Genomic DNA, 25,414 nt, shown 5'->3' with positions numbered 1-25,414 from the left:
AGGGTATTATTATAGATTAAAGGAGGTTAGAGGCATGTAATAATTATATGCATTGTACTATCTTTGATTGAATCCTGGATCAGAAAAAATTATGAAGATATTTTGGGGGCCGTTGTAGAAATGTGAATATGTGCTGTGTGTCATTAGGTAATACTAAATCTGAAGTGAGATAATGGTGGCGTGGCTATGTGAGAGTATATCCTAAAGCTCAGGAGACGCGTACAGTGTGTTTATAGGGAAGCGTCATGAAGACTGCAATGTACTGTCAAAGGGTCAGTAAAAAAAAATACATGTGAGATGTGTGTATGAGAGAGAGGGAAGGCAAGCGCCCATGAGTGCACAAATGTTAATTATTGGGTTAATAAATAGGGGAAAATAGTGTAATTCATATAACGTAATAAAGGTTTAAAAATCACATGATTAGTCAGTAGATGAAGAAAAAGCATTTTATGAATATTTAAAATCCAATTAAGATAAAAATTTTTAGCAAGCTAGAAATAGAAGGGAACTTCTCTAATTTGATAAAGAGTATTAAAAAAACCTAGATCAAAGATCATATTTAATGATGCAATGTTGAAAAAGCTTCTCTGAGATAGGGAATTAGACAGAAATGCCTATCACCACTTCTGTTTCGCACTGTACTTAAGGTCCTTACTAATAAGGCAAGAAAAAGAAAGAAGGGGTATAAAAATTGAAAAAAACTGCCATTATTTACATCACTGTATCTTTAGAAAATGAATTTAGCAAAGTTAATATAAAAATCAATTTTATTTCTACTTAGCAGGAGCAAATTTTAAAAGTCCCATTTACAAAGCATTAAAAATTATCAAATACCTAGACGTAAATTTAATGAAAGATGAGCAAGATTTCCCTATGGAAAACTAAAATATTATTGAGAGAAATTAAAGAAGATCTAAATAAATGGAGGAATATACAAGAGATCGGAATACTTACTATTGTAAAGATATCATTTTTACCCAAATTGATCTACAGATTCAATGCGATCCCAATCCAAATCTCAGTAGATTTGTCCTTGAGGATGTGTGTTTGTGTGTGGAAATGGACAAAATAATCTGAAAGTTATCTGTAAATTCAAAGGCAAAGAGCAACCAAGTCAACCTTGAAAAATAAAGAGGGAGAGCTTATTCTACCAGATGTTGTTATAAAGATCAGTAATTTAGACAGTGAGATGTTGGTCTAAGGATAGACAAATAGACCAGTGGGATGGATTAGAGTCTGAAAACTCACCCATGGATATTAGGACACTTGATTTATCATGAAGACCCAGGTAGTGAAACATGGCTGTTTTTTCAGAATATGGTGCTGATCAACTGGATATACATAGGAAAAAAATGTACCTATACAGATAATTCTAAGCAGCTTATAAAATGAAACATGAAGCTCAAAACAATAAGTCTTCTAAAATATAATATGGAAGAATATCTTCATGATCTTTGTATATGGAAAAATTTTTTAAACAAAACAGAAAGCACTCATAAAGGGAATGATTGGTAAATTGGACTACATTAAAACTGATACTTTTTATTTTGAGAGTAAAAAGGCAAGTCATAGAGTGGGAGAATATAGCTTCAATATATATAACCAAAAAGAGAGCTTGTATCTACATTAAATAAGAGCTACTACAAATCAAAAAAAGGACAGATAATCCTGTATAAACATGAGAAAGAGCCTTGAATAAGCACTTCACTGAAGATAACTGAATGGCCAGTAAACATGAAAAGGTGCCCAGCTTTAGTAGCAATCAGGGATATGCCACTACGTGCCTAACAGAATGGTTAAAATTAAAAAGACTGACATGTCAATTGTTGGTCAGACTCAAGAATGTGAAACAAGAATTCTCATCCACTGTTGGTAGAGTTTAAATTGGTAGGACTGCTTTGAATAACTGTTTGATAGTATCTACTGTGGTTGGACAAGTGAAATTTTAAATCTTGGTACATATTATTCAGTAATATGTACATAAATGTTCAGTAAAAATGCCTGCACATGTACACAAAAGACACTTGCATTCATGGCAACATTATTTGTAATAGCCTTAAAGTGGAAACAACCCAATTCACTGTTAAATAGTGGCATAGATAAATTATGATATGTAGACTATCTTATAGCAATAACAGACTACAGCTACATGTAACATTGGAAGTGAGTCTGATAAACATGTTGACTGAAAGAAGCCAAACACAAAAGAACAGATAGTGTGATTCTATTTATATGAAACTAAAAATTAGGCATGACTAATCTCTGTTTCAGAAGTCAAGAAAGTGGTTACTTTTGAGGAAGGGGGTAATGACTGGGCGTGGATATGAGAGAAGTCTCTGGGGAGCTGATGTTCTGTTTCTGGAAGTAGATACGCAAATTACACGGGTGTATTGATTTTGTGATAATTCTTTGAGCTGTATGTATACTGTATATATTCTTGTTATATTCAATAAAAAGTAAAAATTATAGCTTTTTATATTAACAATTTTCATGAAATATTTCATACTGATAAAAATAAAAAAAATAATAAAACAAATACCTGTATATTCACCAACAGCTTAACTTGGCTATCCTTCATTCAGATTTTCTTTTTTAAGAAATAAAATCTTATCACTATGGTCAGAACTCCTTATGCACCCTGCTCAGTCTCTGGTAACCAAATCATAAATATAATGAATAAATTGGTATTTATCATTCTCATGCCTGTTTTTATATTTTTATTACGTATTTATGCATTCATAAAAATATGTATTAGCAATGTATTCAGCTCAGATATCAAAACCTACTCCAGTGACAAAGAGACCAAGTGCGTGTATTTGTTTTACCTGACAAATTCCCTCCGTAGGATTCAGCAGCTTGATAATGTTAGGGCCCGTCTAGACTGCTAATGGCTTGGTCTTTTCTTCATGTTTGTTGCCTTTTTGTTCACCATGTCTACTCCACCTCTAGTCATCATATCTGTGCACTAGACATTTCTCCTTTAATTTTTTTTTAGAGTAGATTGTGTTGCTAGATTTTCTGATACCATCTTTGCATTCCTGGAATAAACTCTACTTGCTTATAATTTATTTTTAGATAAATGGATGGATCCAGTAAGCTAATATTTTGTTTAGAATATTTGCAACAATATTTCATTTTCATTTCTTTATTTCATTTTCAGTTTTAAGGTTTCATAAAATTATTTTCCTATAGCTTAGGATAATTTCAAGTTTTCAGTTAATATATGTGGTACATACAGATTTAGTTCTGTTATTTACTGTTGGGTAGCTAATTAACTAAACCTGTTTCTTCGTCTATACTATGGTGATGGTAATTCTTACTTGTGTAGTTGTTGTGATGTGAAGCAGTACTACAAAGTGCCTAGAGTACAGCTTGGTAAATGGCTGTCAGTAAATAATTTTATTATAACCTAGATGTACCAGTAGCCATTGGTAAACAAATTGGTCTGTGTGGTTAAATGTTATGATAGATGTATGTGCCCAGTGATATGGTGGTACTAAAAGGGCAGGAACTCTCCTTGAGTAAGTCAGGAAGAAATTCATGGAAAAGGAAACTTGGGGACAGAATTAGATTTTGTTTGCATGTTTCAGGGTCAGATGTGTTATATTTATGTCCATTTCACAAGAGAAATTATAAAATAAAAGAACAGAATAACTTAATGAAAATCATAGATGGCTTTGCTAGTGTATTCGCTGTGTAAATAGGCAGTTCAGATTACTTGGGGATATGGCAAACCAACTACAAATTGAATGGATATTGTAGCAGTGGCAATGGAAATATTTTCCTAGTGGGATAAACTCTTCAGTTTGCTTTAGTTTATCAGTATATTATTCTCCATTTACAAATTATTATGACTCCTTAAGCATAAGAAAATTTACGCTGCATTCCTTAGTAGCGGCATTTTTAAGGTTGCAGTTAATTTTCTTTATAGTATTAGAACTAAGTACTAAGCATCTGATAAATAGATGCATCACTGAAGTGTATACAGTCATGCACTACGTAACGATGTTTCGGTCGACAGACGGCGTATACGATGGTGGTCCCGTAAGATTCGTAACATAAAGCCTGGGTGTATAGTAGGCTGTACCATCTAGGTTTGTGTAAGTACACTCTATGATGTTTGCCCAATGATGAAATCGCCCAACCATGTGTTTCTCAGAATGTATGCCTGTTGTTAAGCAACACATGACTGTACTTCAAATCATCCTTTTTTTTTTTTTTTTTTGATGTTTTTCCTTGGGCATTAAAAAAAATAAAAAATGCTAATTAAATCTCATGAGCAATGTGATTTGTTCAGAGACACAGTTTATTACCTTAGTGTTGCTCAAAATAGTGTTTTTATTATTGGAAGCTTTTGTATAAAATCTAATTGAAACTTTTATGTTAGCTATTTGGTTGCTTGGGAAGTTAAGTTATAATTTAATGCAGGATTTTGTAGTACTAGAAATGGTAATACGTGGCTGAATGCTGGCTTAAAGTCTACAGTGTAAGATGAGTATTCACGTTTTGTAATGAATATACATGAAATTAAATGGCTGACTTCAAAACATGGGGAAGTGCCTTGGACTCTTTAATCCCTTGAACTACTACTCTTTTTCTCTACCAAATATGTTTCTCTGTTTGCTGTCTTTTATTATTTGCTCAGCCTGAAGGTAATAATTTCTGTATAAGTGTAGGAATAATCTTAACATTTAAGCAACTCTTTCAAATTACTATATTTAACATTTCTTGAATACTCTGCCTACTTAATGCAAGGTTTTGCTGGAGGTGCTTTGATGCACAGTTATACTCTAAAATAAATGAAGCTCATTTTATTAACTAACATTACTTAGGCAATTTTTAATTTATATCACATAAATTGTTCAGTTTATTCTCCAAAAAGCCATATGGTAAATGCTTCTCTCTATTACATCATAAGTTTGATAATTTGGTGATTATTTGAAAGATGGTGTAATGCAAAAAGAGAGAAAAAAGAAGATCCTGGCTCTTGTAGTCTTAGTAAGTTATTTAACCTCTCTATATCTGAGTTTCTCAGTAAAATGAGGAAAATACTTTTAAGATTCATGTGACAGTATTAGATGCTGTACTTGTTTAAAAAGTACACTAACAAGCACTGGAGGTGAATATGTAGAGGGAAAAAGTGAGGGGGGTATAGGATAGTGTATGTTTAAGTTGAATCATTTTTGTACTTTTGTATGTGTAATGCTGACCTAGGAAAGTTGCTGGTACAAGTATTCTACATATTTGTAAAAGAAATCATCATCATAATTAACATTTAAAAAAAATCAGTTAGCTAATCTTTATTCAAATATAACATGTTTATAGCAGCTTGCCTGCCTTGCTGATATTTCTAATAAATGGAATGAGCTTGAGTTGATGCAGGGTTATAATTATGATATTTATAGTTGCAGATCAAATGTCGGGTAAAATGGACATTTAAAATTTGGATATAACATGAAAAAATTGACTGCTTTGAACATTTCAATATTAAAATACAAGTATAAAAGATATTTATATAATATTTTCTACTAAACAATGAAGATTTAACTGGTGAAGGAACTCATTTGTTGACAATTTCTAAATTGAATATTTAGCAGTTAAGGATAGATGCAAGCAGTTGATGGATATTTTTATTCAATTTTCAATTAAAATTTCCTGACTGTCCTTTTTTTAAGAATTCCTCAACTATTAAGGTAGGCTATTTAAAAAAAGTAACAATTTACAACTCTTTAATTCTTAATATTTTGCAACCAAAGGAAAATATAGAAGTAAATTGTGTGTTGAGGATGATTTAAGATTTTAGTCATCACTCAACTCTGATTTTAAAAATTTGTTTTATAATGTTACAGTAATCAAGTTACCAGTTATATCTTTACAGTTTACTGTGCTTTTCACATACATCTCATTTGCTCTCAATATAGCTGTGAAGTGGGCAGGGCAAATATATATTATGAATAAAAAGTATTTTAGTGACCTAAATGTATCTCTTTAAATGTGTTGCAGTTGCAGTGCCAGGTGTATAGGGCCAGTTTTATGATTTACAGTTTATCTTGTTCAGTGTTTTATGGATAGAAAATTAGATGAATATTCAAGTGGTTAAGTATCTAGACTAGCTTCCTTAAATACCTGGAGATCTTAAGTTTCATTCAAACGTTTGCTAGTTGATTATTTAGTGTATATTTTATTCTTTACTGAGACTATCTTGAGGACAAAACTAAACTTAAAATATCTTAAATTTCTCTCAGAAAGATTAGCACATTCAGCGGTGTGAAACAGAAGAAGTTTGAAGAATTGGGAGCAAACGTTAACTGACCAAAGAGCTTCAGCCTAATAAAGAATCATTTAAAAGATTACTCGGTACTAAATTGTACATAAAATATAAAGGGAAATGAAGAAAAAAGAGGTTATTTGTGAACAAGATCCTTACTGTTAATCTAGCATGTTCAGTTTTGGATATGGTGTAAGAAAACAAGAACATGGCTACTCATTACAAATTTCCCCTCTAGAAATGCACCACAGGTGTTCTCCCAGGCCTCCCCCCTCCTTTCGATGTGACCCGTCACTTGTGTGCTAGTTCAGCCAGCTGATGGAGAAGCAGAGAAGCGCTTAGGTTTACTAGGATTCCCTTCTGATTCCATTTTTGTTGAGGGGTGCTAAGGCCTGCGAGAGCTTTGACACGTCACACATCTGATTTCATTCATTCTTTTAAGATGTTTTCTCTCTGTTTTACAAACACCGCTCATATATTTTAGTCACCAAAAGATCTGAGTGCTGGCTTCATGGGTGGCCATACTAGCAAATTGAGGTGGCTCCTTTGTCGCTGCCCTGCCTGGGGCTGCAGTTCCCTGCTCCAGTCCTGAGCTGCCTTCTCCTCCGGGTGGTCTGCTAACAGCCAGTCCCCTGTGGCGACTACGTCATCACGCGCGGCCGGTGCGCTGGAACGCGTGCCTCGGCGAGGGCTGGGGGACACGTGTGTGGTTGCCGGAAAGCGGCGCGAGTGACAGGCATCATTGCGAGTTACAGCATCCCAGAGAAGTTCGTTGTTTTCAGAATGCAGTAGCCCCTCTCTTTGTTGGATAGCCAACAGTGGCAACAAATGCTGTTTGCTAGTGCTGCGCAAAAATTGGAATTCCCAGACTCCCGAGTAGCGCGGTATAGAGATTCACTTTTGAGAAATGGCTTTGTGGTGTGAACACCTGTCCATTTTTAGCAGCCCAACTCAAAGCTTTGGTGGAGTGAGTTGTGCAGAAGGAGTGTTAGTAATTAGGCAAGGGTATTAACATTTATGAAGCACTGCTGTCCACCTAAGCTTAAAAATTTTTGAAGTATTTGTATGTTATTTTTGAAATTTATGGATGTAAGTCAATATTCATTTAAAATTGGAAACCCTGAAAAAATTGGTTTTGATCTTTATAGATGTTTCTATGAGTCTGCAGTTATTTTTCTTCAAAAGTGGACTTATAACTTACTTTTTCTCCCACTGACTGTATTGTGGAGGTTATTTTATGGCAAGATACGTGGATACACCACTGCATTATATTTAATGAATGCCATATATGGCTGTTACATAATTTAACCAGTGACCTAATGGTTATTTAAGTTAATTCCACTTTTGGTAATTAAGATTATTCTCCCATTTGTGACTTTATTTCCTAGGGTGATTTATTATTTGTTTATTCATTTAGTAAATGAAAATTAGAGATGAATCTACTTTCTAGGAATTTATAGTAGATCAGTGTGGTGTAGTGAAAAGAACTTTAGGAGTTTTTGTAATCTGCTTTGAATGTTGTTTAATAACTAAATAGTTGTTTGATCTCTCCCAGATTATTTAGCTCTGAGGCTCTGTTTTAGCGTCTACAAGATGGAGATAATTTTGTTAGGAAGAATTGAGATAATTTAACGTGAAAGTTATTAGCAAGTTGTTTAAGAAAAATCCCAAGATGCAATATGATAATGTCTTTACAAAAGAATGCATATTTACGATGTTAGATACAGAATGAGTTTGTAAATATGAAGTCCATTTTTACTCAGATTTTAGTACTCCCAACCCTGTTGAAGTATCTGTAGAATTATCCCAGTCCCTAAGTTATCCAAAACCTAAGTTCTCCAAGCATCATGTATAGACTGAATAAGTAAAATGTACATGAATGCTAATCAGTTAATTAATTTAAAAGCATTATTTAATTTATAGATTTTGACACACATTTTCCTAAATACTAAAAGAATAATTTTGTCAGATGGTGTTTTGTATTTTAATCATAAAAGTAGACTTCATCCTTGAAGAAATTGGAAATAAGACATACATTGTAAAATTATCTTCACTCATATAAACTGTTAATTTTCTACACACATGTGTAAGCATCATATACAATAAAAAGTTACTGAGACAATGTAGTATAGTATAAAAACACTAGTCTGGTGTCATTGAGGCCTGGGTTCAGTTTAATTCAACAAATCTCTGTTAGAGCACCTCTTTTGGGCTAGGTACAGTGAGGGAATACAACAATGTACACAATATTGTACTCATCTTGAAGAGCGGTTGAGCTGGATTCTGAAACAGTAGCATTTGAACAATCAGAAGCCTAGGGGAAGGTTAAATAAAGGCATGAAAGTAGGCATAGAATAGGACAGGACCTGGTTTTTGCATGTTGAGAAATTCTTGTTAGCTGGAGCAGGAAATGTATAACAGCTAGTAAGACTGGAAAAAAAGGATGGGAAAACAAAGTATAGGAGTTTGGATTGAATTACTGAGCTATACTAAGCTGTTCAGGATTTGTGACTAATGATAGGATTGGAGCCATGGTTTCAGGAAAATACTAGTGTTAATTATATTACTAACTTTATCAGTATTACTTTAGGTAAGTCACATTGACTTTTGGAACCTTCTGAAGATTGAAATTCCTTTTTTTCTGTTCTAAGAATGTTCTTTGACTTCTGTGACACAAGTACAGGTTTTTTCCTTCTTTTATTGGAGAAAATCAAATATGAGAAATTAATGCCTTAAAGAAATTAGGGACTGATCCTTTACTTCCTCTTACTCTGTTAAGGAATTTACTTCTGGTCTCTTAATTAGCAGATTTCTTTTATGTTTTATAATATGGCTAAGTTTATTTTAAAAGATTCTATTTATGTTCATCCTTGATGCTATTAAGTGTCTTTGAATGAAAACTATATAAATCTATTTTTTGCCATCTCAGATTTACAGTACAAATTGGAAAGAAAGTTATAGATCTCTGAGGTTTCCTTCCAGCTCTCAAGTCTATGGAAATTTTTTTTGGTGCACCTTATTTTGGTTTAACTATCTCATCAAATTAGTTTTTAAAATTTGGTTTTAAATAAGTTTTAGCTAATGCCTCAGATTGCTTTTAGAAAGAGATAAAGGGTTGTTATTAGGTAGTTTCTGTACTTAGATATAGAATAATTATTGATAATGGTTTATTTATCTAATATAGTTCTTTGGGAATGTGGAATGGACTTAAAGGGATTTTTCTGCTTCTAAATTGGTTAACTTTATCAGTATGTTTTCACTTTTGGGTTTACTCAAAAGAATATTGGTGGTAGTTTTTTTGGAAATGGTAACTTGAACCATGATTCCTTTGAGCTAATATTGTTTCTTTTGTCTTTGCATAGTTGGAATGGATAATGGGAAAGAAGTGATTGAAAGTGCGGCTGCGTTTCTCTTCCAGACATTTCACTTGAAGGACTGTGTTGGTCACAAGGAGACAAAGGCTATCAAGCAGATGTTTGGTCCCTTCCCATCATCATCTGCCACTGCAGCTTGTAATGCTACTAATCGAATTACTTCTCATTTTCATCAAGACAATCTTACTGCTCTTGTCCAGATGACAAAAGAGGAAAATGGTGATAGAGTTTTATTTGGTAAAAATTTAGCATTTTCATTTGACATGCATGATTTGGACTACTTTGACGAACTGCCAATAAATGGTGAAGCCCAGAAAACTATAAGCCTAGATTACAAGAAGTTTATGAATGAACATTTTGAGGAACATTCTACCCCAGGGCTCAAGCCTGTGGAAAAAACAAACGACTCTCTTTTGTGGTGTGAAGTTGAGAAGTACTTAAATGCAACTCTAAATGAAATGGCTGAAGCAACAAGAATAGAAGATCTTTGCTGTACTTTATATGATATGCTTGCTTCTGTTAAAAGTGGTGATGAACTTCAGAATGAGGTATAGTTGAAGTTATTGAAGTTTTATATTAATGTGAACTATCTTAATAAAATAGCCTTTTTAAACATGGGTGGTTAGCAAAGAAATTCTTTACTTCTTTAATATTGTGCTACAGTAGTCAAATATGTAGCCAAATGGTTTTACACAGAAGGCATGTATATCTGTCCACTAGGTAGTTGTAGGAGGACCGGAAATGTAATGAATAGCAGAAGAGTCAGAGGGCAATAGTTAAGGTGTCTACATGTCTTGGTTACTGGGACAGTCCTGGTTAAATCTGTTGTTACATTGTAATAATTAGTAGTGCCCCTTCTCCAAAAAGTGTATAGGCTTGAATGAAAAATTATATGGTTACTCTAATAATCACTGTTGACATTTGTACAGCATTTTATATTTCTAAGAGTTCTTTGAGGAAAATATAATAAACTTCAAAATAGTAGAAATTTTACCCATATATTAAGTGACTTACTGATTTGGAAAAATATTTTTGAGTAGTTTCTATGTTTGAAAGATAAAGCTTTGAAAAACACTGATCTAGAAATAATTAGACTCTTATATTGTTCGATAAAGAATTGTCTTTATAAGTTTTTTATGTCACACAAAGGAAAACATTATTTTCCTTCCTTTCTGTGCCCCAATTCACCATTCAAAATGGTGAATTACTCTTACTGTCACATGAAAAGTTTATCTTGAAGGGTTTAGTTTTGCTCTCAATACTCATATTTCTTTCCTGGTATAAATTTAAAATAATGTCAACCCAATTTTAATACTGGATAAATTGAATGAGTAACATATTTGATAAAGGATTAAGAGAGGTAGCGTACTGTTGTAGAAAGGGCAGAGGCTTTGAAATCAGGCAGTTTTTCCTTTCTACTTACTGAAATTGAGACCTTAGATAATTGAATCTCGCAGAGGCTGTTTTGTTGGACTATCTCAGGGGGGATATGAATACGAAGATTGCAGGATTGGTATGAGATAGCATGTGTGCAATGGTAAGTAGCGTTTGCTAAATACTTACTGCATGGTATCTGTGGTTATTTTTGTTGTTATTATTGGAATTAAGAATTTTTAAATGACATGGAGTATAAGTCAGGAATACAGAAAAAAATACTAGTTATTTTTTTCAGAGAAAAATTTATTTAGGGAATTTGCTAAATAGGTATTGGAGGACTAAACCCGTGGTAGTGTTGGGTATTATGCTGATTGGCTTTAGTTTGTAAGGAAGGTATATTGTTAATTCTGTGATCAGTCTCATTTACCTTGAATGTTTTACACTTGGTTTAATTTATGTCAGATATCATCCACATTCATAAATGGATTTTCCCTAACATTCTGAAAATAATAATATTGTTTAAAAAATTTATAACAAATTTATAATTTATAAAGAACAATTTGCTGATATTTGCATGTTATAATTGAATACATAGCAATTTCCCTATTATGATTATAGTAAACTGAAACTTATAAATGTCGAACTAATGGAAATTTTATTTTCTGAGTGAGCCATAAAACTACTCTTTTTACTTCTGAATATCTAGAGTGAGGTTTTTGTTTCTTAGTTCCTTGCCACAATTTTTATGTATGTAACTGAATCTGATTGTTGGAAGGAGAATGTTTTCTAGTTCTCAAGACTTTTTCATAATCCACCTCATTGCAAGGTCAAACTGAATTCATGCATCCATCCATTTATCATATATTTATTGTGTACTTACTATGTACTGGGTACATTGCTGGTTACTGGACATAAAAGAATGAATAAGATAGAAGCCTTGCTCTCAGGGAATTAATTGTTTAGTAGGAGGAGACATGTCAATAAGTAAGTGTACCCAAATACCATGGGTATTATGATAGTATATACAAAGAAAATGAGAGCAATAGAGAACCAATCATAGATTCTGTAGAGGGGTTAGTATAGTAGGAAAAGTTTTCATGGAGGAGGTTAAGCTTGAGCCAAGTGTGACTTGGCTCAAATATGACTAGATCTAACTTCTTTAAGTGGGCCAGAAAGGTAGGGAGCATATTTAGGTGTGAGAAAGAACCTGGTGTTTAGAGAGTTGCAGTCTGTACAGTTGAGGGTGCAGGATACAGAGAGGGTGTGGTGAGAGACAAGGGTGGGCAGATAGGTAGGGCAAAGTAAGGTAAGGCCTTGTACACCTCGTTAAGGTGTATTATAAGCCACTCTAAAACCTGTAGATACACGCTGTGCGGTCTGGTTCAGTGATTTTGCAACCAGGGCTTACTGGACAGTTTAACATGTAAGTGAATATTTTGCATTCTCCCAAGAGCTTGAGTAGTAGAGCTTTAAATGATTCGTTCCCTGTGTTTTGGTTTTTCTTTCTGTGAATGAAAATAATCCTTATAATAATTTTTTGTTCTACAGCATAGACTATTCATACTTTTATATGTTAGATCTCTTTCTGTGCAATTGTATTGTTATAGCAAATTTTCTGTATAATTTTGAAGTAATGCTTCAATAGAAAAATGTCGTTTCAGCACAATCACTCTTGACCACTGTTATTTTCACTGTAGGATGTGTTATACTTTATGTGTTGTCTATTTACTTTTAAATCTCTCGCTTAAGCTTGGAAAGAGTATAACTAAAAGAGTAATCAGTTTACGTAATAGCATAGTTACTTTCCATTTCTTTTTGAGCTTGTGGTTGACTCTATGGACTAGGAATATTTAAATAACCACACTGTGTGCTGTTGCTCCAGAGATTTAGCAGAACCATAGGAATGTATTTCTACATATAACTTAAAAGAAGTATACTAAAAGCTATGTCTGTGCTGAAGGTATTTTTGCTCAACATATTTCCCAGTTCTGAATTTAGTTTAGTGACCTAATGACTGATGATAAAGCTGTTTTTAAAGGCTGGCTATTTAAAGTCTTTTTTTCCAAAGACCTTTGTGTTATTGTTGAACTACTACTGAGCTACTGTCAGAAGCGTGATAATAAAAAGTGAATGCCTGTGATGACATTTACCACAGAGATGGTGCAAAAGAGGTTCTAGTCTGAAACATGGAGAGAAATAATCCTAATGACATTAGTAATGAGGGCTACATTTGAGTGCCTCCCGTATGACATGTAAGGCATTATGTTAAGTGCTTTACGTGCATCACTTCCTTTAATCCTTACAGCAGTGCTTTGAGGTAGGCAGTGCTGGGTTAAAAACCATGAGAAACCCCAAGCCCTGAAAAGGTTATACTCCGAGGCACTTCTCCTCTTTTCCCATTAGTGATTTAAAAAAAAAAGCATACTAAAGCAGCCATAAGAAAGTCTAGTAAAATTTCATTTTTACTGTGTGGCGAAGTTGATGTCAAACATCAAATTTTTTTAAAAAACTTTTTCTCATTTTTTAGTATTTCTGCTTTGCTGGTACTTTAAGGAAATGCTCACTCGAGGTAGATGAGATGTTTTTAGAGATGTTGGGAAATTTGCCCAAGGTTACAGAATAAGTACTTACAGAATAAGTAGCAGATCTAGGATTTAAATTCAGACATTCTGACTCTGGTGTGTACTTTTTTTGCCAAGAAGTAGATCTGTACATTTTCCTGTATTTATTTGGTGCTTTGAAACATCAATGTTTTTTTTTTTTCCATCAAGCTTTTTTTTTTTTCGGTGAGGAAGATTAGCCCTGAGCTAACATCTGTCGCCAATCCTCCTCTTTTTTGCTGAGGAAGACTGGCCCTGGGCTAACATCCGTGCCCATCTTCCTCCGCTTTATATGGGACTCCACCACAGCACAGCTTGACAAGTGGTGCCTCGGTACGCACCTGGGATCTGAACCCCAGACCGTCAAAGCGGAGTGTGCGCCCTTAACCGCTACACCACCAGGCCAGCCCTCATCAAGCGTTTTAAATATGTTGAGGTGTCTTTGGCATTTGCTCTGAAACCATGCCTTTCCTTTTTGGGGAATTCCGAAGAAGGAATTGGCTGAAATAAGAGAAAGGATGAAACCTTGAGACCCTGTTAAAGATGGATTTTAATATTTCTGCAGGAAATTGCAGTCATGTGCTATATAACAACGTTCCAGTCAATGATGGACCATATATACAATGGTGGTCCCATAAGATTAGTACCATATAGCCTAGGTTTGTAGTAGGCTATACTATCTAGGTTTGTTTAAGTATATTCTGATGTTCCCACAATGATGAAATGGTCTAATGACGCATTTCTCGAAACGTATCCCTGTCATTAAGCGATGCATGACTGTAGTTACATTTAAAGTACTTCTATGTTCTTGTGGATGTTGAATTAATAAAACAGCCCACTTCGTAGGTTTCCCAGTACTGTCTTCTTTTTCTTCCCTATCTCGCACCTCTAAGTTACTCTCTTTTAAGGACTTTTCTTCTTTTATCTTCTGACTCCTTGTAGTTTTTCTGCTAAGGCTATAGTCATGGTTAAGCTTTAGAATTTGATTGGACTAGAGAATTTTTAAGATTCTTTATACTCTTGAGATTTATTTATTTTTAAAAATATTTATTAAAGTTAGTACATTTTAACCCCCAGAAGCAAATAAGACTTGAACATTCCATCTTGTTTTCTTAATCAGGACCCATCTATTATTGGTACAGACATCTTCCTGCTGCTGCCGTTCCATAACCAGAATTATAGCAGTAGGTTTTTTCCTATTGGGATCATATTGTTAATGAACTTTCAACAGAAACTTTCCCCCTAGAAAGCAGAAGTGTTAGTAACAGCAAAACTACCATGTTTTGAATCCCTAGTATGTGTGGGCCCGGACTAGGCTATCTCCCTTGACATGACCAGTTTCTTCGCAGTCCTGCAAGGTAGGGGTGGTATCCTCTGTGTAAAGAGGAAAAAAACAGAGGCCCAGTTGTTTCCTAAAGTCATAAAGCAAGACATTGTTAGAAATTCTGGGACTTTTTTCTCAGCATAGGCCTACTGTTCCTATCCAGTATGCCATCAGAGTTTTTGAAGAGAATGGCATTAACTGGCAAGACTCTTTGAAGAAATTTCTTTTTTATAAACCCAGGTCAAATTCTATCTCTCTTCGCATACCTGTTGTTGAACGTGGGCAAATTACCAAGCCTTGTGAATCTCAGTTCCCTAATTTGTAAAATATTTGCTTCACAATGTTGCTGCGAGGATGTGTGAGGTAATATTGAGGAAGTACTTAGTGTGATGTTTCACAAACTGGAGGCTCTCAAATGTTAGTTTCTTACCTTCCACATTAGTGAGCATCATGTATTTGCACATATCAAATAGAGTGTATACCTTATAGATCAGTAAATAAATTTTTATCTATGCCTGTTATATATAGATGTTTCAAATAGTAAAATGCTTAAAGGCTAGGTCTTAATTCAGAGAATTATTATTTTTACTACTTTTCTGTTTTGCTTTTTTTAATTCTCAGTATTGTAAAGAAAATCTTTTGAATTCAGTTTTTGAAGTAAGTTCTGATTTTAATAGCCTTTAGTAAAATAGAAAAGGTGTTAATAAAAAAACACTTGAGAATATTGGAGATATATCGGAGACATATCGGAGTATATATATCTCTTGGTATTATTTCAATATTAAATGCTGTTTGCAGATTATTAATGCTGATGTAAATGTTGGTGGAGTTATCGTGTAATCAGTTCTTAGAAAAAGTGAATTTTCAGTTGTATTGGTACGGTCATAGTTTGCTTTTGTGCAGATGGGGCTCATTCTTTGTACCATTTGTGATTTGACATTTGCTGTTAGCATTGTCTCTTGACTCTATGCAGATGGTGTTACATGACCCATGAAGTTCATTTCTGAATGTAACCCTGTTCTAGATATGTGCCTGGTTCTAAGAAGTAGGAGTTATTTGATTAGATTGTCTTCTGAGGGAAGACTATATATTTTTAGTGCTTACGTGCATCATAGATGATTCCAGCATTCTTTGAAATTTTGATGTAGAAATTAGGATTGTATAATACAGTGGTTCTCAAACTTTTTGTTCTCGAAACTCCTTTACACTCTTAAACATTACTGAGGACCTCATAGAGCTTTTCTTTATGTTGTTCATCAGTATGTTCTATTGATATTTATTGTGTTAGGAATTAGAACAAAAATTTTTAATATATTAAATCATTTAATAAGTGTTTTAATAAGTGTTTATTAAATCACTTAAAATAATACCAAATCTATTACATTAAAATAAGTAACATTTTTTATGAAAAATAACTTTTCCAAAATAAAAGAATAATATAGTGGAGAGTAGCATTGTATTACGTTTTTCAAATCATTTTAGTGTCTAGTTTAATAGAAGACAGCTAGATTCCTATATGTGCTTCTGCATTCAGTCTGTTTTGATATCACACATTATGTAGCCTCTACAAAACTCTACTCACTTTATATTCGTGGGAGGATCAGAATGAAAGAGCCAAATAGTATTTCAGTATTATTATGAAAATAATTTTGACCTCATGGACCTCTTGAAAGGATCTTGGAGATTCTAGACCACACTTTGAGAACCACTGATTTAATGTGTATATTACAGTTTGACAAGGAGGGTATAGTGATGTTTTTGGTACCTAGAATTGGGTATTTAAAGTACTGTGCTGAATGATTAACAGTAGTGCTTTGTGAAAAGGTGCCATACATTCTTTTTGGCAGTCTTAGCATTGCTGAACAGTAAGGAGGACACCAACATCAGCCAGATTGGAATTAAAATAGTCTCTTCGGCTATGAAGACCAAATATGTGTTGCCTTTTTTTTCCCCCTCACTGTTTCTTAGGTTTTTTTTTTAATTGAGATATAATTGACATACAGCATTATATTAGTTTCAGGTGTACTGTGTTACTTTTTCTGTAGTCTTTCTACCAAATAATCAGAAGAGCCCTTCCTCATCCTCCAAGTCTGAAATAGAGAGCTGCCATTGGATAAAATTATACTTTAAGACTTGGTAAATGTTTAGAATCATAGAATTTCCCCACCCCATGTAGTATTTGTATTTCTAGCATTCTATCCAAATCTAGACATATAATGAGGTCTACTTTAATGAAGAGTTTCATTTTTTCAAAAGGTATCTTATCCCTTTGAGTAGTTCTCTTCTATCTTGTTTTTATTTTTCTCAACTGATACCACGCCTACCATGTCTGACATTTACTCCTGTATCTGTACAGGGGGGCACAAAGTCGTAGACATCTATTGTTTTATATGACTGTGTTTTAGACATATGATGGCAGTTATATTTTCTCTTCCTTAGTCCTTTTTTTTTAAGTGTAAAACTCCTTCAGTTTTCCTTTATGTTGACATTAATCCATTATCAACACAATTTGGATACAGTTATTCAGTGCTCCATAGATGTAATGGTAGTGACATGTAGAACGCTTTTCCTCTCGTTTTCAAAGATATCAAACTTTCAGTTGCTTTGCCAAGCTAACAACTAACCTAATAATCTCATAGGAAAAAGAATTAAGACTATTTTGTCCTGACTTCTACTTGGTGAATCCTGTTCTTTGTTTCATTACATTGCCGTGTGTTGATGTTAAACTTATAGTTAAGTAGTTTTCACAATCCATCATTTTTATTGTTTCTTTTTTCCTTTTTTAAATTGGGGAATTTTGCCTTCGTCTGGCACCTCTGTTTCTCTTCATTATTTCTCAGAGATAGCAGTGATTCTGAGGTCAAATCTGTAAGCGGTTCCTGAACCTTGGGATATGATGCATCAGGGTCTCAATACCTGAACCTGTTTGAAGAGGCTAGGAGATTCCTTACTACTTTTCTCCCTTACCATAGGTGGCATTCAGTGTTTATTGTATTTGTTCTGCTCATTCCTGTTTTAAGCTAATATTCTCTATAGGAGAAAATTCAAGCAAAGTGATAATAGACTGCTTTTCCCATCTTTTCCAAGGAAAGAACATGTCCTGGTTTTATTTCCTTGCTTCAAACGTTGATAAAAGAGCTGTTTTTATTTCTCTCATTTATATGTGCCTAGGCTTTTTTTAGATATTTAACCTTATAGACACTACTATTATAGGTTTTAAAGACATGTGTGTGTAAATATTTTTTTTGATTGTGATTTTGTTACCGTATTTTCTCATGTTCCTTTAATTTTTTCTGTGTAGCCATAGTTTCACTGTGTAGCTGTAGTGTGGTATTAGAATTCAATTTTTTTCTCATATTTTTTTCAGGATCGTGGCAGAAATTTCAGTTTTTCATGCCATTTCATTTTTTAATACCACTCATTTGTTACATAACTTTTTCTTATTTAAAAAAATGTATCATTATAGAAAATTTAGAACACACACACAAAATGCAAGAACTAGGTCATCTATAATCTCACTACTATCTAGCCATAGCCACTGCACATATTTTGGAGTATATATATATTTAAATGTAAATACTTTAAAAAAATGGGTCATACAGTATATGTAATTTTGAACCTGCTTCTTGTTACTTAACACTTCTATGCATGTTTTTATGAAAATATTCTATTGTATAATAATTTTTAATGGCTGCAGAGTATTACATTTAGTAATTAAGTGAATATTCTGCTATTGAAGATTTATAGTATTAAGTGAATATTCTGCTATTGAAGATTTAAGTTATATCTAGCTTTTCCCTATTATAAATAACATTGCAACAAAGACTCTCATGCTAAATATTTGCTCATACATATTTTTCCCTGGAATATATTCCTATCAGTGAAGATTTTGCATCCAAAAGTACTGACAAAATACTTTCCTGAAAGGAATCTACCAGTGTACATTTCTACCTGTAATGTATAAGAGTGTCCCTGTATTTACATTCTTGCCAGTCCTATATATCGTGCTTAAAAAAAAAATTTACCTGTTTAGTAGAGGGAAAATGGTATCTCTTTTAATTATATATTTTATTACTACTAGGTTAAACATTTTTTTCCGTGTTTGTTGGCCACTTACTATTTTCTTATGAGAATTGCCAATTTTTCATTTGACGAAGTTATTTTTTTATTTATAAGAGAATTTATAATGATATTTAAAAAATTTTTGCAGATGTTTTAAGTATTTAGGTAGGCAAGTCTATCCATCTTTTCATTTAGGAATCTTCCTTTGGTGTTGTGCTTAGAAAGGCAATCCCCAAGACATGGTTGAACATCCCATCTTTTTTGAAAAGTTTTCCTTTTTAGTATTACTGGTTTTGGGTAGAATGTTATTTGGATCAGATATATCTTTTCTCTGTGTTTAATTTGTGGGTGGATATCTGAATATGTCCATATTGCGTACTCTAAAGTGATATAGCTATTTTCTCCCAAGGTTCTTGTTACTTCTACATTGTCTTCCATTTTAGATTATTCATTCCTACTTTTGCTTTATAAGGGATGAAATTTTCATGAGGAAAACTCAAGAATTATTTATTGTACTCTTAGCTGAATGTAACATTTAGGAAAGGTCAAGATAGTTGAAGTTTTTCACCTGCTATAGCAGGTCTCTTAAGCTTTATAATCTGTATTGGGAAAGCACTAGCCATGTTTTTAATTTATCTTGGTTGTTGCTTTTTTCCCCCCTTTGTGGCCCAGATTATTGGAATGATGGGCTGAATATGAGATGATAAAGTAGATAAATTTAGGTTCATATACTTGTAACCAGGAATACTGTTAATTTCAGATAGGAAGATCTGGTTTAGTAGCTGTATTTGTAAAAAATAAATCCAGTGTGAGTCAGCCATGGGAACTGCAGATTCAAGTGGTTAAAAGTATGAACTTTGAGGTTAGGCGCATGTATGAGTCCTAGCTCTGCTAGGATAAACTGACCTTGGCCAAGTCACTTCTCTAAGCTGCAGTTTTCTTACTTGTTATGTGGAGGAAGTGACAGGCTTACCATATAGGTTGGCTGTGAAGATATGATGTGATATAATATGATATGAAGCACGTGAAGCACTTAGAATAGTGCCTAATAGAAATGTATTGGCTATTGTAAATAGTGTTATTTAGCTAGCAAACATCAAAATTATATTATTAAAAAAGTACAGTAGTATATGGGCAATGATAATTCAGTTCGTTTTTCTGTTCTTCATGCTGCACCTGGCCACCACACTTTAAGGGAGATATAATCCTTTTGAAGGTATATAGAGGAAAGTAATCAGGTTGGTGAAGGAAATGGAAATAAAGTCTTATGATGAATACTTAAAAAAACTGCAATTGGTTGTGCTTTTCAGGGGAAAGCTATGGTGGGATAGGAGGATGGGCATATTTGAAGAGCTGTATATGGAAAAAGGATGGCCCAAGAGTTATAACTAGGACCTCTGGGTAGAAGGTACATGAGGACAGATCTCAGTGCGGGGAAATCTTTTTAATTTTCAGAGTCTTTTAGATATTATGAGTTCTTTGGTGAGTAATGAGATCTTTTATTGGAGATATAGATGTGTATGCTGAATGATCACTCTGTTGAAATTTGTAGAGGGTGGGATTTTTTTTTTTTTTAATTTTTATTTATTTATTTATTTCCCCCAAAGCCCCAGTAGATAGTTGTATGTCATAGCTGCACATCCTTCTAGTTGCTGTATGTGGGACGCGGCCTCAGCATGGCCGGAGAAGCGGTGCCTCAGTGCGCGCCCGGGATCCGAACCCAGGCCGCCAGCTGCAGAGCACGCACACTTAACCGCTAAGCCACGGGGCCGGCCCAAGGGTGGGATTTTGATGTCTTTTAAGATAGCTTTCAACCCCAAGAGTTTTTGAGATTATATATCATTTTGTTATAGATAGGGTGGGAAATAAATTTTTAATTTGTTAACTTAAACTCACAATGATAACTTAAAAATCCTTGCTGTTTCCAATTTCTGGCAATAACGGATTCCAGGCTATTTTGCTCTTAGTTGGAATAATTGCTCAAGGAGTAAGATGTTTTGCCAAATTTCATACTTTTTGTCCTCTTCTCTGTTTAACACTGTTCATTCATTCTTTCATTCTCTACTGTGTGTCAAGTACTCTTAGGTTTTGAGAGACAGAAAGGTAATCTAACAGCTTAATCAATCCACTCCCTGTATCTTGCTTTTTTGAGTCTCCTCTTAGAACTTTCATAAATATATTTAAAAGGGGAATGGGCAGGAAAATTGTGTTTGATGTGATGAATGTTGTTATGACTAAGTTGGAGGAGTACATCAATTTTATATATTGAGAGATATCTGTAATATATTGATATGGGAAAGAAAAAAAATAAATACATTTTATTAGTAAAATAAAGGATAAATTTCTAGTTTTGATAGTATTTGAGGTGAATAAAAAACATTTTGGATAATGTTTTCATTGTCAGCTTGTAAGCATAAATAAGGAATGATTATTAGATTTAGAAATTGCTGTAAGCATTCATTTAAATATTTAAAATTTAATACATTAATTTTGTTCAGCTTTATACATGTACACACACACATATGATGGCTGTAGATTTGTTTTCTTTAAAGCAGTTAAAATCAGCATATTTTCTTTCTAAGAATCAAGGAAGCTATCAATTTGTCGTGTGCATGAAAATGTAAAGTAAGCGCTTAAATATACAGTGGTACCTAGCTTTAACCTTACTTACTGCACATCTAATTAATTATAGAAGTTGAGGAATAAATAATGTTCACTTTCCAAGTAGTTTTAATTAAGTTGTAAGTGACCTTGGTTTTAGCTTTGTTGAATTATTGTGTTAGATTAAGTACCTGTAAATAATGAGCATTGGTTATTCTGAAAATATAATCTATCTAATTCTCTGCGATGGAACAACAATTTGTGTAGCACATTTTTCTTGAGAGAATAAATGCTGAATAAATTCTGCCCTAATTTTCATAGTCATTTTCTTATGTTATTTGAGATTTTATTTTGGAATATATGAATATTTAATAATTTTTATGCCACAGACCAAGCTAAGAATAATTTATAATGTAAATAATATAGTTATAAGTAATATGTTATAAATAATATACTGTGCTTTATGTAATTATTCTAAAGCTCAGTTCCACATGGACTGTTAATTCAAAACTTTTTTCTGAGTTACCTTTTAACATTTTCTTTTATTTCTTCTTAGTTTTTCATATGCACATCTTTTTCACTTCACATGCAAATCTAAAATTGCTTCTTATCTCAAAGAAAGACGTTCTCTAAATTGAATATAATTTTTTTTGGATACTATGCTTACTGTAGTGTATAACATATGCAGTTTATTACATGCAGTAAAGGTATAGATACAAATGCTTATCTCTGTAATTAAAAAAGGAAATACATGAATTTTCTTTAGTTTAATTTATGAAAATCAGAATGCCTCTTTTCCTTGAGGCTTTATTGGATAGCCACTGGTGCATTATATGGTTTTTCAAACCTCCTACTGTGTTTAGAATCCCAGCCTGAGTAGAGAATTTATAAATTATCTTGTTTTAATACCTGAAGTTATTCCAGCTTCATAAAATAAACTTCTGGAGCTTTCTTTTCCTGTTTTTAAAAACTTTTCTATAAGAAAGCGATGATCTCTTTCATGAAAATTTGATATTAGTATGCTTCTAACACTGTCTAGCTTGGTGTCTTTTTGGAGGGCAGGCCTTGGTTACCAATTCAAATTTTCTGGTAGTTGTCGGTTTATTCAGATTTTCTGTTTGTTCTTAAATCAAGTTTGATAATTGTATATTTATTTGAAATTAGCCATTTCATATGAGTACTCAGGCTTTCTGCTATAAAGTTTATGTCCTCTTAAAAAAAAATTTACACTAGCTTTTAGCTATGTTGCCTCTTCCTTTCTGTGTGCCTTTTCTCTACGTTTCTCCTCATTTTTGCTAGAGAAGTATTTTTTGTTTTCAGAGAACCAGCTTTTGGTTTTGCTGCCCTTCTCTGTATTTTTTTCCCCACATATGTTTTAGCTTATATTCATATAGCATGTATTCGTTTTAAATGATAAGACTTCTGGCAGTTTTCCAATCTTTAGATATGTAAGAGGTTGGGACAAGCCTGATAGCCTTCTAGTTACACGCAGTTATAACAGATGTATTTATTTCACAATGGAAATGGGTTTCTTCTTTAAAATTTTTAATCTGTTTACAACTACTTATTTTCATATGCTATCAATAATAATCATGATAACATTTGAAATACTCTAAAGATGTAGTGACCTCAAGGACACTTATTATATATGAAAAATAAAATAGATCCCAATGAGAAATTCCAAAAGGCATGTGTATTTTATGACCTGATGACTAATGCTGATGGAAAACAACACCATGTTGATCATTAATTCCCTCTTTTCATTGCTTATTGTTTTCTTCACAAAGATTTGTTAAGTACCTTTTATATATAAGGCATCTTGCTAGGTAGTGTTTGTTTAAACCACAAGTGGATAATCCTTCAACTTCACAAAAATTTATCTACAGTAAGAGAATAATCACCTTGATTGATAGCTTTATAGTTCTTATTTTCTTGAATTGTATACCATCTCTTTTTTAATGAATAGACTTTTTTCCAAGCAATTTTGAGTTTACAGAAAAATTGAGCAAAAAGTATAGTGTTCCCATATGCCCTGTTTTGTTTCATAAATTATTTTAATGGAAGCAACTGCTTTGTTGATCTCTTTGAGCTTCATAATATTACGTATTTTAAAGACTTTGTCATATTGTTCCATATTCCTTTCTTTTGGAGTGAGTTTATATTCTGTTGTTGATTTTGTTGGCTATCATTTTTAGTGTAGGATTTCTTCACATGTTTTAGAATTTTAATTTTTAGGCTGATGGTGATTTGTAGCTTCTCCCCACCATGTTCCCCCAGCTCCCTGTCTTAGATTCCTATTGTAGTGTGGCCCCGAGTCTCATTTTGGAAGTAGTTCTTTTCATACCCTTTCTCATGAACAGGGGAGCCCCATGCCCATGCTCTGGCTTCAGCTAAGCCTCACTCTAGTTCCCACATTATATGGCGCAGGAGCCACACTCCTGGCTTGCTGTCCAGAACTGGAGCCCAATTTATCACTTTAGCCCTATTCAGTGCTTTGCCTTCTTTGCTTAGTTTCTGGTGCAGGGAGATATTTGTCTTGTTTTTAAGTTTGAAATGTCTTTTAGGTTTTTCTCTTTTTCTATTTTACCATAGGAGGTGCATTAAAGCAAGAATTTTGTGCCATCTTTTCTTCTTCATCTTAATCGCTAATACTTGTTCTTTCGAAGGCATCCTCCTTCGTATCTTAAGCATAAAAGGGAAGGGGTTTCTTCAAGATAATTTTAATAAGAAATTTAAAAGTAAAATATAGTTTTTTTTTTAAATGAGAAATGACTTATCTTTATAGGATCATATTTTTTATTGTAACAAACAACAATTTATGTTTAACATAAAGTTATGTTTAAACCCTTAAACATAAGGTTTTAGCTATTTATAAACATTCTAAACTTGAAAATAGTAGAATAACTAAATTCAGTATGTGGAATTTACATGCCAATTGTACTGTCACAATCAGTGACCAACTCAACTATTCTTCCTGCTTAGGGCTAAAATTGAAATCTTAAGTTTGCTCAAGATAATGGAAAATTAATCGTGATGGTTATGTTGTTTTAATAAAAAAAACTTAACTATAGCCTTTATAAGTATTTTGATGATTCTGGAGGAATAAAACACAAATCAGGAACTCATTGTTACTTATATTATTGTCAAGCCTTATTTGTATCTTGCTTTATTTTGGTACTTTAACCCTATCTCTAGTTTTATGTGAGTGCTGGTTCTCATAACTTAGTTACTTATGCCTTTTATATATCAGCCGATACCTAGAAAAAGTGATGTGTGATACAATATTCCTGACGATTGCATTTCTGTGTAGAGAGTTTAGCACCTTGCAAATCCCCCAGATAGAAAGGTCACCTGATAAATTCTGTGATTTTTATTGTCTGTGCCAATAAAGAAAGAGGGTAAACATTATTGCTTGCATATTACCAGTCTACCATGAAACGTAATAAATAATTCTCATACAAATATTAAATGTGTATATGAGGAGTTATAGGGATTGCTTTCTGTGAAAAATACTCATTTTATTTTGATATACAAAGAAATAAGCTTACTTGAAAAGTAATACCTCACCCATTTGCTCCATTTTATAAATCTGGTCATGTAAATGCTCAAGCAAATTTTTAATTTCTGCATGTAAGCTGCTGTTTCCTTTCCTAACTAGCTTAGTTCAAAATGCCATGTCTCTTCTATTTGAAAAGAATTTAATGGATACCCTGCGCTTACTGTGCCTCCATCCCTCTTTAACTAGTTCCAGTTAGATATTAGGCTAACGAATTTCCTTATTAACTCAAATGCTTAAATTGTTAAAACA

General features: G+C 33.2%; 1 protein-coding gene across 2 annotated transcripts in view; it reads left to right on the top strand.

Annotated features, from left to right (window-relative positions):
• Positions 1–25,414, top strand: part of ASCC3 (activating signal cointegrator 1 complex subunit 3) — a 344,123-nt gene that overhangs the window by 30,503 nt on the left and 288,206 nt on the right. For both annotated transcript variants that reach the window (XM_004422154.3, XM_087443924.1), the window contains exon 4: positions 9,631–10,190. In XM_004422154.3, coding sequence (XP_004422211.2) covers positions 9,631–10,190 — 560 coding nt within the window. The remainder of the gene's footprint in view (positions 1–9,630; positions 10,191–25,414) is intronic.

Source organism: Ceratotherium simum, chromosome 19 (assembly GCF_057802395.1).
Source record: "Ceratotherium simum simum isolate JZ-2026a chromosome 19, ASM5780239v1, whole genome shotgun sequence".
In the NCBI taxonomy this organism is placed as follows: domain Eukaryota; kingdom Metazoa; phylum Chordata; class Mammalia; order Perissodactyla; family Rhinocerotidae; genus Ceratotherium; species Ceratotherium simum.
This window is presented reverse-complemented; position numbering and strand designations above follow the sequence as displayed.